At 45.6% G+C, this 14,755-nt stretch overlaps 1 protein-coding gene across 2 annotated transcripts in view; it reads right to left on the reverse strand.

Moving 5' to 3' along the window:
* The window catches only part of ANKS6 (ankyrin repeat and sterile alpha motif domain containing 6), a 255,254-nt gene that overhangs the window by 77,671 nt on the left and 162,828 nt on the right, over nucleotides 1-14,755 (reverse strand). For both annotated transcript variants that reach the window (XR_010177741.1, XM_063922805.1), the window contains exons 9-11: nucleotides 11,220-11,423; nucleotides 3,482-3,608; nucleotides 3,037-3,206 (exon numbers count right to left, since the gene is read on the reverse strand). Coding sequence is in view for 1 of the 2 variants with exons in the window: in XM_063922805.1 (XP_063778875.1) it covers nucleotides 3,037-3,206; nucleotides 3,482-3,608; nucleotides 11,220-11,423 (501 nt within the window). In the remaining variant the exon portion in view is untranslated. The remainder of the gene's footprint in view (nucleotides 1-3,036; nucleotides 3,207-3,481; nucleotides 3,609-11,219; nucleotides 11,424-14,755) is intronic.

Consider the following 14,755-nt stretch of genomic DNA (forward strand, 5'->3'; position numbering starts at 1 on the left):
TGTTGGGGGAGTGAACCAGCCACAGTGAACATCATGGCTGGCTTTTGCTATGACCAGCAACCGTAACTCTGAACACAGTGATGAACTTCCCGTGTCCCGGATAGCTAGTGCTTGTTTACAGGAGTAAAAAGGACAGATGGAAAAAAAAAAAAGTAGTCTTACATACTCTTCAGACAGGCTCCTTCTAGTTAAAAGAGAGAATCAAAAAGGCCCTTACTAGCTATACAACTATGGCCCTCATTCCGAGTTGTTCGCTCGCTAGCTGTTTTAGCAGCATTGCACACGCTAGGCCGTCGCCCTCTGGGAGTGTATCTTAGTTTAGCAGAATAGCGGACGAAAGATTAGCAGAACTGCTACTAAATAATTCCCTACAGTTTCTGAGTAGCTCGAGACTTACTCCTACACTGCGATCACCTCAGTCCGTTTAGTTCCTGGTTTGGACGTCACAAACACACCCTGCGTTCGGCCAGCCACTCCCCCGTTTCTCCAGCCACTCCTGCGTTTTTACCTGGCACGCCTGCATTTTTTAGCACACTCCCTGAAAACGGCCAGTTTCTGCCCAGAAACACCCACTTCCTGTCAATCATACTACGATCACTCGTGCGCTGAAAAAACGTTGCTCGAGCTTGTGTAAATCTACAAAGTTTTGTGTGAAAGTACTTAGCGCATGCACGCTGCGTACCATGCGCATGCGCATTTTTGCTATTTTTTCACTTGATCGCTGCACTGCGAAAATCGGCAGCGAGCGAACAACTCGGAATGACCACTTATAAGAGCAGCACTTCACAATAAACTGGTGAGGGGTTGTAGGGGAGGCCCTTATAATGAAAGAATATAATTAACAAACATGAAGTTTTATTTCCTGACAGCCTAACTCCAGAGTCCAACCCCATGGTGAGCAGTGCCCCCGCGGGGGAAGAAGAGAAAGAACTATTAAATATAACATTATGTACATTTAATATCCTACAGTAAATTCTGTGTTCCACTAGAACATGAAGCCCATCAACAATAGTACTTACAGCAATATTGGATAACCGGACATCCTTGAAGGAAATAGCAGCCATCCAGTCCTCAAAAGTGCAGATCTTATGGTGTGTACACACGGTGAGATATTTTCTTTCGAATTTGACTATATAGTCAAAATCGCAAGAAAAGTTAGTGCAGATCGCAAGGTGAAAGTCACCTTGCGATCCCGATGCGCGGTCCCGCCAGGTCGGCATCACAAGAAAAGATAGACTGTGCAGGCAAGTAAATCCTTGCTAGATCGGTGTACTATCTAGTTCATCTCACATGTCAATGACATCTCACATAAGCCAAAATCTCACATAAGCCAAAATCGTAAGCACACAGTCCATATCTCAAGAAAAGCTAGTCAAAATCTGTGCTATATGGGCTCCGGGGAGTTCAAGGCAAATCGCAAGTGAAAATCGGGCATAGCAAGGATCTCACTGTGTGTACACACCCTTAGTCTTAATATCAAGAATGAGACAGCACTAAAATACTGTACTTCAGCACCTCCACATCACTCATTCCACAATGCCCCTCACTTGCTACAAAAATTGACCACATATTACCTTCACTTGCAAAAAAACAAAAAAGTTACATATACACTTGCCATGAAATGCAACACAAGCCCTCTAATCCTACATATACTCCAAAACCCACCTACATGCTCCTCAGATCGCCCCAAATGCCACACTGACCTCACCACATGTGCCCCACAACTGCTCACATACCTTCACATGCACATGGCACTTAGCTCTCCACAACCCCCCTTTCCCCAGACATGCAAATTAGAGCTTCACACATGGCCCCATATGCCAATAAAACATTCATGAATGCCACTCCGACTACACCACTTGCAGTTCATACCTCCCACATGGAGCTCTGACTTCCACACATGCCACCACTATTTAATAAAAACATCTCTCCTAAAACCCTTACTTTTTTTTTATTCAACTAGCAAATTCATTTGTTACTGAAGTATTACCTAGGAATAAAAAATAAATAGCCATAACAGAACACCTGAACTGAGCAAAAAAGGTAAAGTAGAATCCTGGGAAAGTTCTTGTTTAAATATTTAAAAAGAGAAAAAAGGGGGTCTGTATTTCTGTTTCCCTTTTTACCCTGATATTGTGCAGCTACTGGCTACATGTACAGATGTGTCCTCATACATCTTTGCTGCAGTCACGCCAAACAGCCCCTCTAGGCATGCCGGGGCATGCGAGACTCTTCTGGCGTCTGCATCTTTTTTGCCACAAATGTGTTAGGCCCAACACAATGCTACTAGGGCGCATGGGGAGACTGTGCTGATTAATTTGATATATGACGCTTGTATATCTTTGTGTGACTGAGGCTCTAAATCTGTATGCAAAGTGCTACAATGTAGCAGCCGTAGCTTTTTTCCAATACAAGTTCTGACTCCGTCATACACAATATAGAAGTGCTGCATATCAAATTAATCAGCAGTCTCCTCACTGCATCTCGCACTGAATGGTGTATTGAGGCTAGATGTAAGAGAAGGCATATCTAGATGCTGTTCATTCTACAATCTCTAGATTTGTAGAATGAACAGCATCTAGATATGCAGCATCTACAATGAGCAGCATCTGAAAGTTCCAGAACCATTGGCTGCCGGGGAACCACACAATAGTACTTTATGTGTTTTTCACACTGTGCTATTAACTCTGACACCCACTGCCCCAGTGAGCCGATTGTCCTAAGAAGGTGGATAGCCTGCAGTTACTTTGGTAGAGGGACGGGAGAGGGGGGTGCACATCAGTTTATTGATGCAGTATTTTTTTTCTCTTTTCAACAGTATAGCTATGGCTTCCATCCTTGTGCTAACGATGACTGTTATCTATACTTTCTGTGATTAAGATATTTACAGCTCAAAATACAGTTTAGGTTGCAATTTTGTGATTGTATGTTTATACCTATTTTTCAGCAACAAAATTCCAGCCTAATGTAAAACAACCCCTCAGTGTGCAATACACCATTTACCATGTAAATACCTTGGCATGCAAGTATTTTTACCTTTGGTAGAAGTCCATTGCTAGTAGGGAGGACACCTTGTTGCTCAGGGATAATGGATCCACAGGTTGTGCTGACTGGGCTGTGCCTCTGTGTTTTCTTCTGCTCAGATAAGCTAGCTGCTTTCCTTCTCTGGGCTGCTATCTGAGACAAGACATTATCTGCACTTCCTCCTTGGAACAACGGGAAGGGGAAAAAAAATGATAAATCAACACTATGAACACAATGCAACTGTAATAGACCAACCGCAAATATGTGTTGTAATGCTAGAGAATCCAATGTAATAATGATGTACTGTATACTGCACAAGGGTTTGAACAGTGGGCTACATAGCCATTTTAGGGGGAAATCAAATTTATAGCAATGTTTTCGGAACAGATAGGTGAAAGCGCTTTGCAGCTAAAAACATTGTAAATTTGTATATTCTATATTTACTTCTGAAGATTACCTGTTACACTGTTGGCACCACCAGAAGAGTGTGGGGAGTGGTTGAAGTTGCCTGAATTTGAAGGGGAAGCAGGACTTCTTGGCAAAGATGGAAATTTAACTGCTCTTGGCGCTCTGCTGACTGAAGTCTGACATCAGCAATAAACAGAATTTATGAACACATTATATGAAACAATGAGAATAAATGAAAAATCACAAAACAAACAATGGAAATGCACAAAGCTAAGAGTGCTTAGAACTATAAATTATCATTTACATGTGCATTTTTTATCCATGTTAAAGGTGGCAATGGAGTCTTATTAAAACACATACTATGCACTTAAAGAACGCATGGCTAGTATTTGTCAGAAGGCGGACTGGGGTGGGGAGGTTACAGATATATTTTGAAACCCTTCTCTTGAGTAAATGTAAAAAAAATAATGGGCCTAATTCAGATCTGATCGCAGCAGCAAAATTGTTAGCTAATGGGCAAAACCATGTGCACTGCAGGGGAGGCAGATATAACATGTGCAGAGAGAGTTAGATTTGGGTGGGGTGTGTTCAAACTGAAATCTAAATTGCAGTGTAAAATAAAGCAGCCAGTATTTACTCTGCACAGAAACAATATAACCTACCCAAATCTAACTCTCTGCACGTTATATCTGCCCCACCTGCAGTGCACATGGTTTTGTCCTTTAGCTAACAAATTTATGCAGCGATCAGATCTGAATTAGGCCCAATGTGCGCTGCCTTGCCCAGCAGTGTACAAACTCTTGCAGAGGCTGCCTTTTGCAGGATAAAGACTAGGGAGCTTCTGTAATGCTCCAACTATTAGTAAACAGACCCTTACGGACTTACAGATGTGTTCCTTCTCATCCTGCAATAATCACCTGCAGCGTGTGTATGCATCGTGACAGTGATTATATGCAGCTTACCGCGGCTAGTTGCAGCACTGAAAGCAATGTGAGCGGATGCATACGTATGTGCTGCACATTTTTAAAGTGGCAATCATTAACAAGGCAAAACCAGGTTTTGGCAGAAAAAATAGGATTTTGATTACCTGCCGATAAATCCTTTTCTCGTAGTCCGTAGAGGATGCTGGGGTCCATTTTAGTACCATGGGGTATAGACGGTTCCGCAGGAGCCTTCGGCACTTTAAGACTTTTCAACAGTGTGAACTGGCTCCTCCCTCTATGCCCCTTCTCCAGACCTCAGTATAGGAACTGTGCCCGAGGAGACGGACATTCGAGAGAGGAATTACTATTAAACTTGTGGCGAGATTCACACCAGCTCATACCATCCATAAACAACACGTCGGCTAACATGGCCTTTAACATAAGTCATGCCAACCAGCATGCATAACGCAACAGCAACAGCTGTTAACATCTGAACACATGAAAAATGTGCAAAAAGATAAACGTAATCAGCAGGAAAAATGAGCACTGGGCGGGCACCCAGCATCCTCTACGGACTACGAGAAAAGGATTTACCGGCAGGTAATTAAAATCCTATTTTCTCTTACGTCCTAGAGGATGCTGGGGTCCATTTTAGTACCATGGGGATATACCAAAGCTCCCAGTACAGGCAGGAAAGTGCTAATGTTCCTGCAGAACTGACTGACCAAATCTTAGGTCGTCAGCAGCCAAGGTGTCAAACTTATAAAACGTAGCAAACGTGTTTGCACCTGACCAAGTAGCAGCTCGGCAGATTTGTAGAGCTGAGACACCCCGGGCAGCCGCCCAGGACGAACCCACTTTCCTTGTAGAGTGGGATTTTACCGAAGTTGGTAACGGCAATCCTGCCGTGGAATGAGCATGCTGAATGGTACCCCTGATCCAGCGCGCAATAGTCTGCTTAGAAGCAGGACCCCCAATCTTGTTGGGGTCATAGAGGACAAACAAAGATTCTGTTTTCCTTATCCTAGCCATTCTTGCAACGTAAATCCTCAACGCTCTGACGACATCCAAAGATTTTGAGGCGGCTGAGGTGTCAGAAGCCACTGGCACCACCACTGGTTGGTTGATATGAAAAGAAGACACAACCTTCGGAAGAAAGTGCTGACGTGTTCTCAGTTGAGCCCTATCTTCATGAAATATTAAGTAAGGACTCTTGTGTGAGAGAGCTCCTAACTCAGACACCCATCTGCCTGAGGCCAAGGCCAACAGCATGACCACTTTCCAAGTGAGAAACTTCAACTCTACGACTTGTAGAGGCTCAAACCAGTCCGATTTAAGGAACTGCAACACCACATTAAGATCCCATGGCGCCGCAGGAGGCACAAAGGGAGGTTGGATGCGCAGAACCCCCTTTACGAACATCTGGACCTCAGGAAGAGAAGCCAATTGTTTTTAAAAGAAAACTGACAAGGCCGAAATCTGAACCTTGATAGATCCTAATCTCAATCCAGCATCCACACCCGCCTGTAGAAATAGGAGAAGACGTCCTAATTGAAACTCCACTGCAGGAGACTTCTTGGATTCACACCAAGATACATATTTTCTCCAAATACGATGGTAATGTTTGGACGTTACCCCTTTCCTGGCCAGAATAAGTGTGGGGATGACTTCATTGGGAATACCCTTACGGGCTAGGATCTGGCGCTCAACAGCCATGCCGTCAAACGCAGCCGCGGTAAGTCCTGATAAACTAACGGCCCCTGCTGAAGCAGGTCCTCGCGAAGAGGGAGAGGCCGAGGATCTTCCAGTAATAACTGTTGAAGATCTGGATACCAGGCCCTCCTTGGCCAGTCTGGAGCAATGAGAATTGCTCGAATTCTTGTTCTTCTGATGATCTTGAGAACCTTTGGAACAAGTGGAAGTAGAGGGAACAGATCCACCGACTGAAACACCCACTGGGTCACCAGTGCATCCACTGCTATTGCTTGTGGGTCTCTCGACCTGGAACAATATGTCGGAAGCTTCTTGTTGAGACGAGATGCCATCATGTCCACTTGAGGAACGCCCCAACGACTTGTTACCTCCGCAAAGACTTCTGGGTGGAGGCCCCATTCTCCTGGATGGAGATCGTGTCTGCTGAGGAAGTCTGCTTCCCAGTTGTCCACTCCCGGAATGAAAATTGCCGACAGAGCTTTTGCATGTCTTTCTGCCCAGAGGAGTATCTTTGTCACCTCTGCCATTGCCGCCCTGCTTTTTGTTCCGCCTTGACGGTTTATGTAAGCTACTGCCGTTACATTGTCTGACTGGATCTGTATGGGACGACCTTGAAGAAGGTGTGCCGCTTGATGAAGGCTGTTGTACACAGCTCTCAACTCCAGAATGTTTATGTGAAGGCGAGCTTCTTGACTTGACCATCTTCCTTGGAAGCTTTCTCCTTGCGTGACTGCTCCCCATCCTCGGAGACTTGCATCCGTGGTCACCAGGATCCAGTCCTGAATCCCGAACCTGCGTCCCTCCAGGAGGTGAGAAATTTGTAGCCACCACAGGAGCGAAATTCTGGCTTTCGCTGACAAGATTATCCTTTGATGCATGTGGAGATGCGACTTTGACCACTTGTCCAGTAGGTCCCACTGGAAGACCCTGGCATGGAATCGGCCATATTGTAGTGCCTCGTAAGCCGCTACCATTTTTCCCAACAGGCGAATGCACTGATGAACTGATACTGTTCTTGGTCTCAAAAGTTGTTTGACCATGCTCTGGATCTCCTGAGCCTTTTCCACCGGTAGAAATATTCTCTGTACCTCGGTGTCCAGTATCATTCCCAAAAATGATAATCACATTGTCGGTTCCAACTGGGATTTTGGAAAGTTGATGATCCAACCGTGCTGTTGAAGCACCTTCAGGGATAATGCAATGTTCTGGAGTAGCTTGTCCCCAGATCTCGCTTTTATGAGGAGATCGTCCAAGTATGGAATTATGTTGACTCCTTGTTTGCAAAGGAGAACCATCATCTCCGCCATCACCTTGGTGAATATTCTCGGAGCCGTGGAGAGCCCGAACGGTAATGTCTGGAATTGGTAGTGGCAATCCTGAACCGCAAACCTCAGGTATGCTTGATGTGGCGGGTAAATGGGGACATGCAAGTAAGCATCCTTGATGTCCACTGACACCAGAAATTCCTTTTCTTCCAAGCTGGAAATCACTGCTCCCAAGGATTCCATCTTGAATTTGAATCTTTTCAAATAAAGATTCAGAGATTTTAGGTTTAAAATAAGTCTGACTGAGCCATCCGGCTTCGGTATCACAAACAGGCTCGACTAAAAGCCTTGGTTCCTTTGTTCGGCAGGAACCAAGGCAATTACTTTGTCTTGACATAATTTGTGTATTGCGTTCAGGAGATTTGTGCTGTCTTGAGCAGAAACTGGCAAGGCTGATTTGAAAAATCGGCATGGGGAAGGTCTTAAAATTCCAACTTGTAACCTTGGGATAGGGTGGTCTTCTGTATGCCGGCTGTCGGGATCCCGGCGCACAGTATACCGGCGCCGGAACCCCGACAGCCAGCATACCGACACTAATTCTCCCTCTTGGGGGTCCACGACGCCCCTGGAGGGAGAATAAAATAGCGTGGCGCACGTAGCGCGCCACCATGCCTGCAGCGTGGCGTGCGCAGTGAGCCGGTATGCTGGTCGACGGGAGCCCGACCGCCGGCATACCATACTACACCCTTGGGATATTATCTGTAAAATCCAAGGATCCAGGTCTGAGCGAAGCCAAACCTGGCTGAAAAATAGTAGACGTGCCCCCACCCGATCGCACTCCCGCAGAGGAGCCCCAGTGTCATGCTGTGGCTTTTGCAGAAGTAGTTGCTGACTTCTGCTCCTGGGAGCCTGAGGGTGTTGTAGGTTTTCTACCTTTTCCTCTCCCCTTTCCTGTGAAAAAAGGGGTAGTTTTAGCCTTTTTGTACTTGTTGGGCCAAAAGGATTGCATAGTATGAGAATGATGTACTTTTTTAGCCGATGCAGCTGCCGACGGCAGAAATGCTGACTTGCCAGATGTAGTAGTTGATATCATGGCATCTAGTTTCTCTCCAAAGAGGGCCACACCATTGTAAGGGAGCGCCTCAATATTTCTTTTGGATTCTGCGTCAGCATTCCATTGCCGGATCCAGAGCGCCCTGCGGGCTGAAATCGCCATAGCAGAGGCCTGTGAGCCCAGTAAGCCTACGTCCTTCATAGCCTCAACCAAGTAACCTGCAGAGTCTTTGATATGACCTAGAATTTGCAGCATCGACCGTGTCAATATTAACAATCAAGTTATCTGCCCACTTTTCAACTGCGTTACCTACCCACGCAGAAGCAATTGTGGGCCTGAGTAATGTACCCGTAGCAACATAGATGGACTTTAAAGTTGTCTCTAATTTGCGGTCAGCAGGTTCTTTTAATAAAGCTGACCCCGGGGCAGGTAAAATGATTTTCTTTGACAACCTAGAGACTGAGGTGTCTATCATTGGGGGTGACTCCCACTTACGCCTATCCTCTTCAGGGAAAGGGTATGCTACCTGCAACCTTTTAGGGATAGCAAATTTCTTTTCCAGGTTAGCCCAGGATTCCTCAAAAAAGGTATTTAAGTCCTTAGACGAAGGAAAAGTCACCACCTGTTTTTTATTTAATTTAAAATAATCTTTTTCCTCAGGTGGAGGTGTTGTGTCAGGAAATTCCAACACCTCTTTTATAGCGACTATCATACATTGAATGCTCTTAGCCAGTTTGGGATCTACCCCCCTCAAATCCCCAGTGTCGACGTCAGTGTCGGAATCTGTGTCAGTGTCCCTTTGCATAATTTGGACCAGGGACCTTTTCTGGGAACTGGAGGGGTCCCGAGTGGATGTTGTAGGTGAATCAGCAAATAAAGCATCTTCCACAGACTGTCTCCGATGCTTTGTCTGTTCTTCAGACTCAGAGAATTTCCTTGCTAGTTTAGCCATATTACTCTGCAGCTTTCTCACCCACACAGGCTCAGAACACTCTTGTGCCTCCAAAATGGGTTCCTCTGGGGAACTACTTTCTCTAGACATGGTACACACGTGTACAGTCACACCACTCACACACACGGGAGCTAATGGGGATAGACCTACACTAATGTCTGTCAGAGGGACCCAGAGGGAATTGCCGGTCCACACCACGCGCGCTATATGTATTACATACAATGAATATACATATATACCAAAACAGCGCTTTATATCCAATGTGAAGCCCGCAGACTTCAATAAATTATGTGCTCCCCTCCCCTTCTATAACACCCTGGTACTTGTATCAGCGATGTGTGAGGAGAAGCAGCCTGTAGGATCAGCGCTCCGGCGTCTCTGTGAGGAGAAAATGGCGCCAAATGAGTGTTACAAGCAATTCTGAGGTGAAGCCCCGCCCCCTGTAAAGGCGCGGTTCAGCCACAGTAATCTTTATACTGGCGGGGGTAGTGTACATCAGCGGCTCACATGTATGTACATTTTGCCAGTGAGAGTAAGGATTTATCATGTCCCTCAGAGCGCCCCCCCCCCGCGCGCGCCCTGCACCCTGTGCTGAGACATGTTGCTGCGCAGCGTCCCGCGCAGCGCTGGTACCTTTATGCCGCCATGATGACCGGAGGGCCCTTCTCTGCAGGTCTCCGGTTAATACTCACCAGCCTTCTGACTTCTGGCTCTGTTAGGGGGTGGCAGCAGTGCTGTGGGAGTGAGCAGCAGCAAGGCAAGGGCTGTGTTCAGTACCCTTCAGGAACTAATGGTGTCCTGTCAGCGGAAGCAGAGCCATTGAACTAATTGAGAAGTTGGTTCCTATTCCCCCCCCCCCCCCCCCCCTAAGTCCCACGAAGTAGGGAAGCTGTTGCCAGCAGCTTCCCTGTAAAATAAAAAACCTAACAAAGTCTTTTTCAGCAAAACTCAGTAGAGCTTCACTGATGTGCAGCCAGTCTCCCGGGCACATTTTCTAAACTGAGATCTGGAGGAGGGGCATAGAGGGAGGAGCCAGTTCACACCTTTGAAAAGTCTTAAAGTGCCGAAGGCTCCTGCGGAACCGTCTATACCCCATGGTACTAAAATGGACCCCAGCATCCTCTATGACGTAAGAGAAAAATTGTCAAGAATTCCCACACAGCCTGCATCTCACATGCTATTACATAAGCAAACAAGTTGCGGTAACCGCTACTCGTTTACTGCGAATAGCGAGCACGACTATTTGCTGGCACATGCGTAGGCATCTGCTCCCATTGCGTTCAATGCTGCGACTGCCTACAGTAACCTGCATATATCCGCTTATTATTATTGCAGGATAAACCTATAAATATTTAAGATGTGGCTTCATATGTATGTAATGGTAAGAATTAGGAGGGAGGGATTGCTCAGTCGAATATTACTTATACCCCTTTCACTCCAGGCACAGAAACCGGGTTATTGCTGGGGCAAGCCAGTGCGACCTGGGTCCTGGCTCGGTGTGAAGAGGTTGTCCCAAGTCGTGCGTCCCAGGTTATTCCCGTGTCACCTGCAGTGTGAAAGTAATGATTGACCGGCTTGGGAGCACTTGGGGATGATGTCATCTCTAAGCGTCCTGTATGAACAGCAACGCCTGGCGGTGGTCTGAAAGGGTAAGTACATCAGAAGCCCAAGCTTCGACCCTTGTTTGGTATCCCAGGTCGACAGTGGTCGTAGCTGGGGCTTCTGTCTAAAAGGGGTATAATTAACAGTTGCAGTACTGGGAATTGTAGGGCTTGGTAGACTAATCAATTGTTTTACATTCATGAGTAATATATGAACATTTCAGTTTTGGAGTATAATTGTATTTTTCTACATTAGTGCACATGGTTTTCCAAACTTACTATATCTGAATTGCCACTACTGTTAAAACTTGTTTTTGACAGCCGTGGGGGCATGGATGCTCGGGTCTGCTCCATTTTCCCATCTTTGCTAATCCTGGAGCGGTCAGAATTCCAAAGCTCAAAGTTTGAAGGGGGTAAGAAGGGTGGGATCACAGCCTTCAGCTTGTCATTGGGGAGTTTAGCAAATGGAGCGCCATTCTTTAACTAGGAGAGCAGAGAAAAATAAAATGTTTTAAAACAAATTTTTCAGTTTTAACTGCCATCTATATTAATAAAGCAGTAAAATAACTAAATGGCATCTTAATACACTAGAAATGCAAACGAACCCCCCCCCGTATTAATTTATTTTCTAAACAATACACCAGCATAAATATTCACTTTTTGGGCTTATGTGCATTTTGAGGTAAACGTGGGTGTCCACAGCATGGGGGAAATGTAATAAGATTCGGGATTTCAGGAAGATTGCACATATTTTTACAGCGGAAATCCTTTACAATGCAAAACCAGGTTGGATTTGTATTGTAAATGAATGCTGCGTTAAGTGTCATGCACTGACTTGGTGTGTATATAAGGTATGCGATAGGCCTTCTGCACACATATCATTCGTTGCTGTCATGAGTAAAATGGGCGATTTTTCAGAGTTGTAAAAAAGCATGATCGGCTTTCGGTCGGGAGTATTTCTGATACAGCGCAGTTTGTGGACTAATCGCGTGCTGCTGTGGTGAAGGTGTATCGTAACTGGACAAATGGCACCACTGCGAGTAACTGACGTGGAAACTGTGGAGCACCATGTGCCATTGATGTGAGAGGTGAACATCAGCTACGAAGTTTTGTGAGGGTCGACCAACATGCTACAGTGCAGCTGCTCACCGTCAAAATTAACCTGAGCGCTACCAGACGTGTGTCTAAAACGACAGCTCAGCGAACTTTGCTGGGTATAGACTCTGAAGCGGTTACTCTGGCTATTAGCTGGTAGTCATAATAATGCGACTCAACAGTGTACTAGATTGGTGTGTCCCCGCAAAATTCATTCTGCGTTGGCTACACACAAAAAAAGGAAAAAAAAACAACAACAAAAAAGTGCCTGTTTGGAGTCTTAATACTTGTGGGAGCTCAATCCTTGATGCAAATATGAACACATGACCATCATTTGATACTTATCATAGGCTGAATGCATCTGAATCTCCCCCACTTTAGTTAATATTACAGTAATGTTGGTGTTGCAATCTATTCCTATAATGTGAAATTAGCATTAATTCCAACTGCAAAAAAAACATCTCTCTATATACAGTATAATCCTGGAGAGTGATAAAAATTATATAATCACATTGACACTCCCACCAGTGTCAGTGATGTCATTTAGGCTGTCCATACTAACCAATTCACTGTTTGGATTGTAAATCTGGTAACGGATGGGAGGATGGCAATTGACCAATTTGCTCCCAAATACTGTCAGACTGCCAAAAAATGTCGTTCAGACAATTGTATTAAATCAAGCTGATTTAATTAATTTGTCTGAATGACTGTTTTGGTCTAATTTTCAGTGTTTGGAAGTAAATGATCGATTATCATTTGCTCCAATTCATTAGCAGATTTTTATTCCAATAAGAAAATTGGTTGGTTGGACAAAAAATCTTACAGGTGTACGGCCAGCTTTATAGAAAGTGCCAGCATAACACACATCTACAGTCTCCAAACACTTTTGTTAGTTTCCATACTTATGCATCACATACCACCTCTTGATAAAAACACAGACACTTCTGAAAATCACACAATAAGAACTTAACAGCATTATCCACAACCAAAAATGTATAACTGTACAGAAGAAAGGGAAAAGGATCACAGCTGCACAGACCATATACAGGTAGAAAACACTATGGGGTATATGCAATCCCGGGCGAATCGCGCCTTTTTTCCGTCCGTTTAAAAATTCGCCTGCACTCGACAGCCACAGCCCTGCCGCCGGGACCATGAATTCACCATATGCAATGCATAACGGATTCGACACACCCCTTGGCGGATAACGGCCCAATCGGCGAGTAGTGGGCGTCCCGAATTCGACTTCCCGCCGAAAGCAGCCCTTTATTAGGGCTTGTTTGCTGCGTGCTCTGCAGCCATTTTGTGAACCTGCAGAGAGGTGTGAGGAGGTGCAGAGCTAGCAAATTGGTTGTTTGCTGTGGTATCGTTTGGACACCCCAGCAGGCTTTATTCCAGGACAGACAGGAGGATACCTGGTACCCCGGAGGAGAGCCATTTTAGGAGCTTTTACAACATTTGTAGGTAAGTACCACATGTGGGTCTGGTGTTGCATGTATGTGTTTGTGTAGTGGGGGTTGCCATGAGGTGTACATGGGGTGTTTGGGTATGTGTATAGTTCATGCTTGTTTTGCTGCATTTTTTTGTGGATTTTTGTGTTTTGGGGTAGTTTTTCACGGTTTTTTTTCTTTCTTAAAATGACTTTTTGGGTCTTGCTTTTGCATTGGTGTACCTCCAGCATGTGCAGGATTGATTTTTGGCTATTTTGGGCTGATTTTAGTGTATGTCGGTAGCAATGCGGTCGACATGTGGTGGTGTTTGTTTGTCATACATGTTTCTTCCCTCCTATTTTAGCTCTGGTGTACCTCCTTTTGTGTGCAGGGATACTTTTCGGTTAGTTTGGGGTGATTTGGAGCAAGTTTGGTCGGCCATGCGGCCGACATGTGGTGTCGGTTGTATGCCAAACATGTGTTTTCCCTCCTATTTTAGCTCTGGTGTACCTCCTGAGTGTGCAGGGATGCTTTTCGGTTAGTTTGGGGTGATTTGGAGCAAGTTTGGTCGGCCATGCGGCCGACATGTGGTGTCGGTTGTATGCCAAACATGTGTTTTCCCTCCTATTTTAGCTCTGGTGTACCTCCTGAGTGTGCAGGGATGCTTTTTGGCTAGTTTGGGTTGATTTGGAGCAAGTTTGGTCGGCCATGCGGCCGACATGTGGTGTCGGTTGTATGCCAAACATGTGTTTTCCCTCCTATTTTAGCTCTTGTGTACCTCCTGAGTGTGCAGGGATGCTTTTTGGCTAGTTTGGGTTGATTTGGAGCAAGTTTGGTCGGCCATGCGGCCGACATGTGGTGTCGGTTGTATGCCAAACATGTGTTTTCCCTCCTATTTTAGCGCTGGTGTACCTCCTGAGTGTGCAGGGATGCTTTTTGGCTAGTTTGGGTTGATTTGGAGCAAGTTTGGTCGGCCATGCGGCCGACATGTGGTGTCGGTTGTATGCCAAACATGTGTTTTCCCTCCTATTTTAGCTCTGGTGTACCTCCTGAGTGTGCAGGGATGCTTTTCGGTTAGTTTGGGTTGATTTGGAGCAAGTTTGGACGGCCATGCGGCCGACATGTGGTGTCGGTTGTATGCCAAACATGTGTTTCTCTGACGTCCTAGTGGATGCTGGGAACTCCGTAAGGACCATGGGGAATAGCGGCTCCGCAGGAGACTGGGCACAAAAGTAAAGCTTTAGGACTACCTGGTGTGCACTGGCTCCTCCCCCTATGACCCTCCTCCAA

The sequence above is a fragment of the Pseudophryne corroboree genome, chromosome 5 (genome assembly GCF_028390025.1).
Source record: "Pseudophryne corroboree isolate aPseCor3 chromosome 5, aPseCor3.hap2, whole genome shotgun sequence".
Lineage (NCBI taxonomy): Eukaryota > Metazoa > Chordata > Amphibia > Anura > Myobatrachidae > Pseudophryne > Pseudophryne corroboree.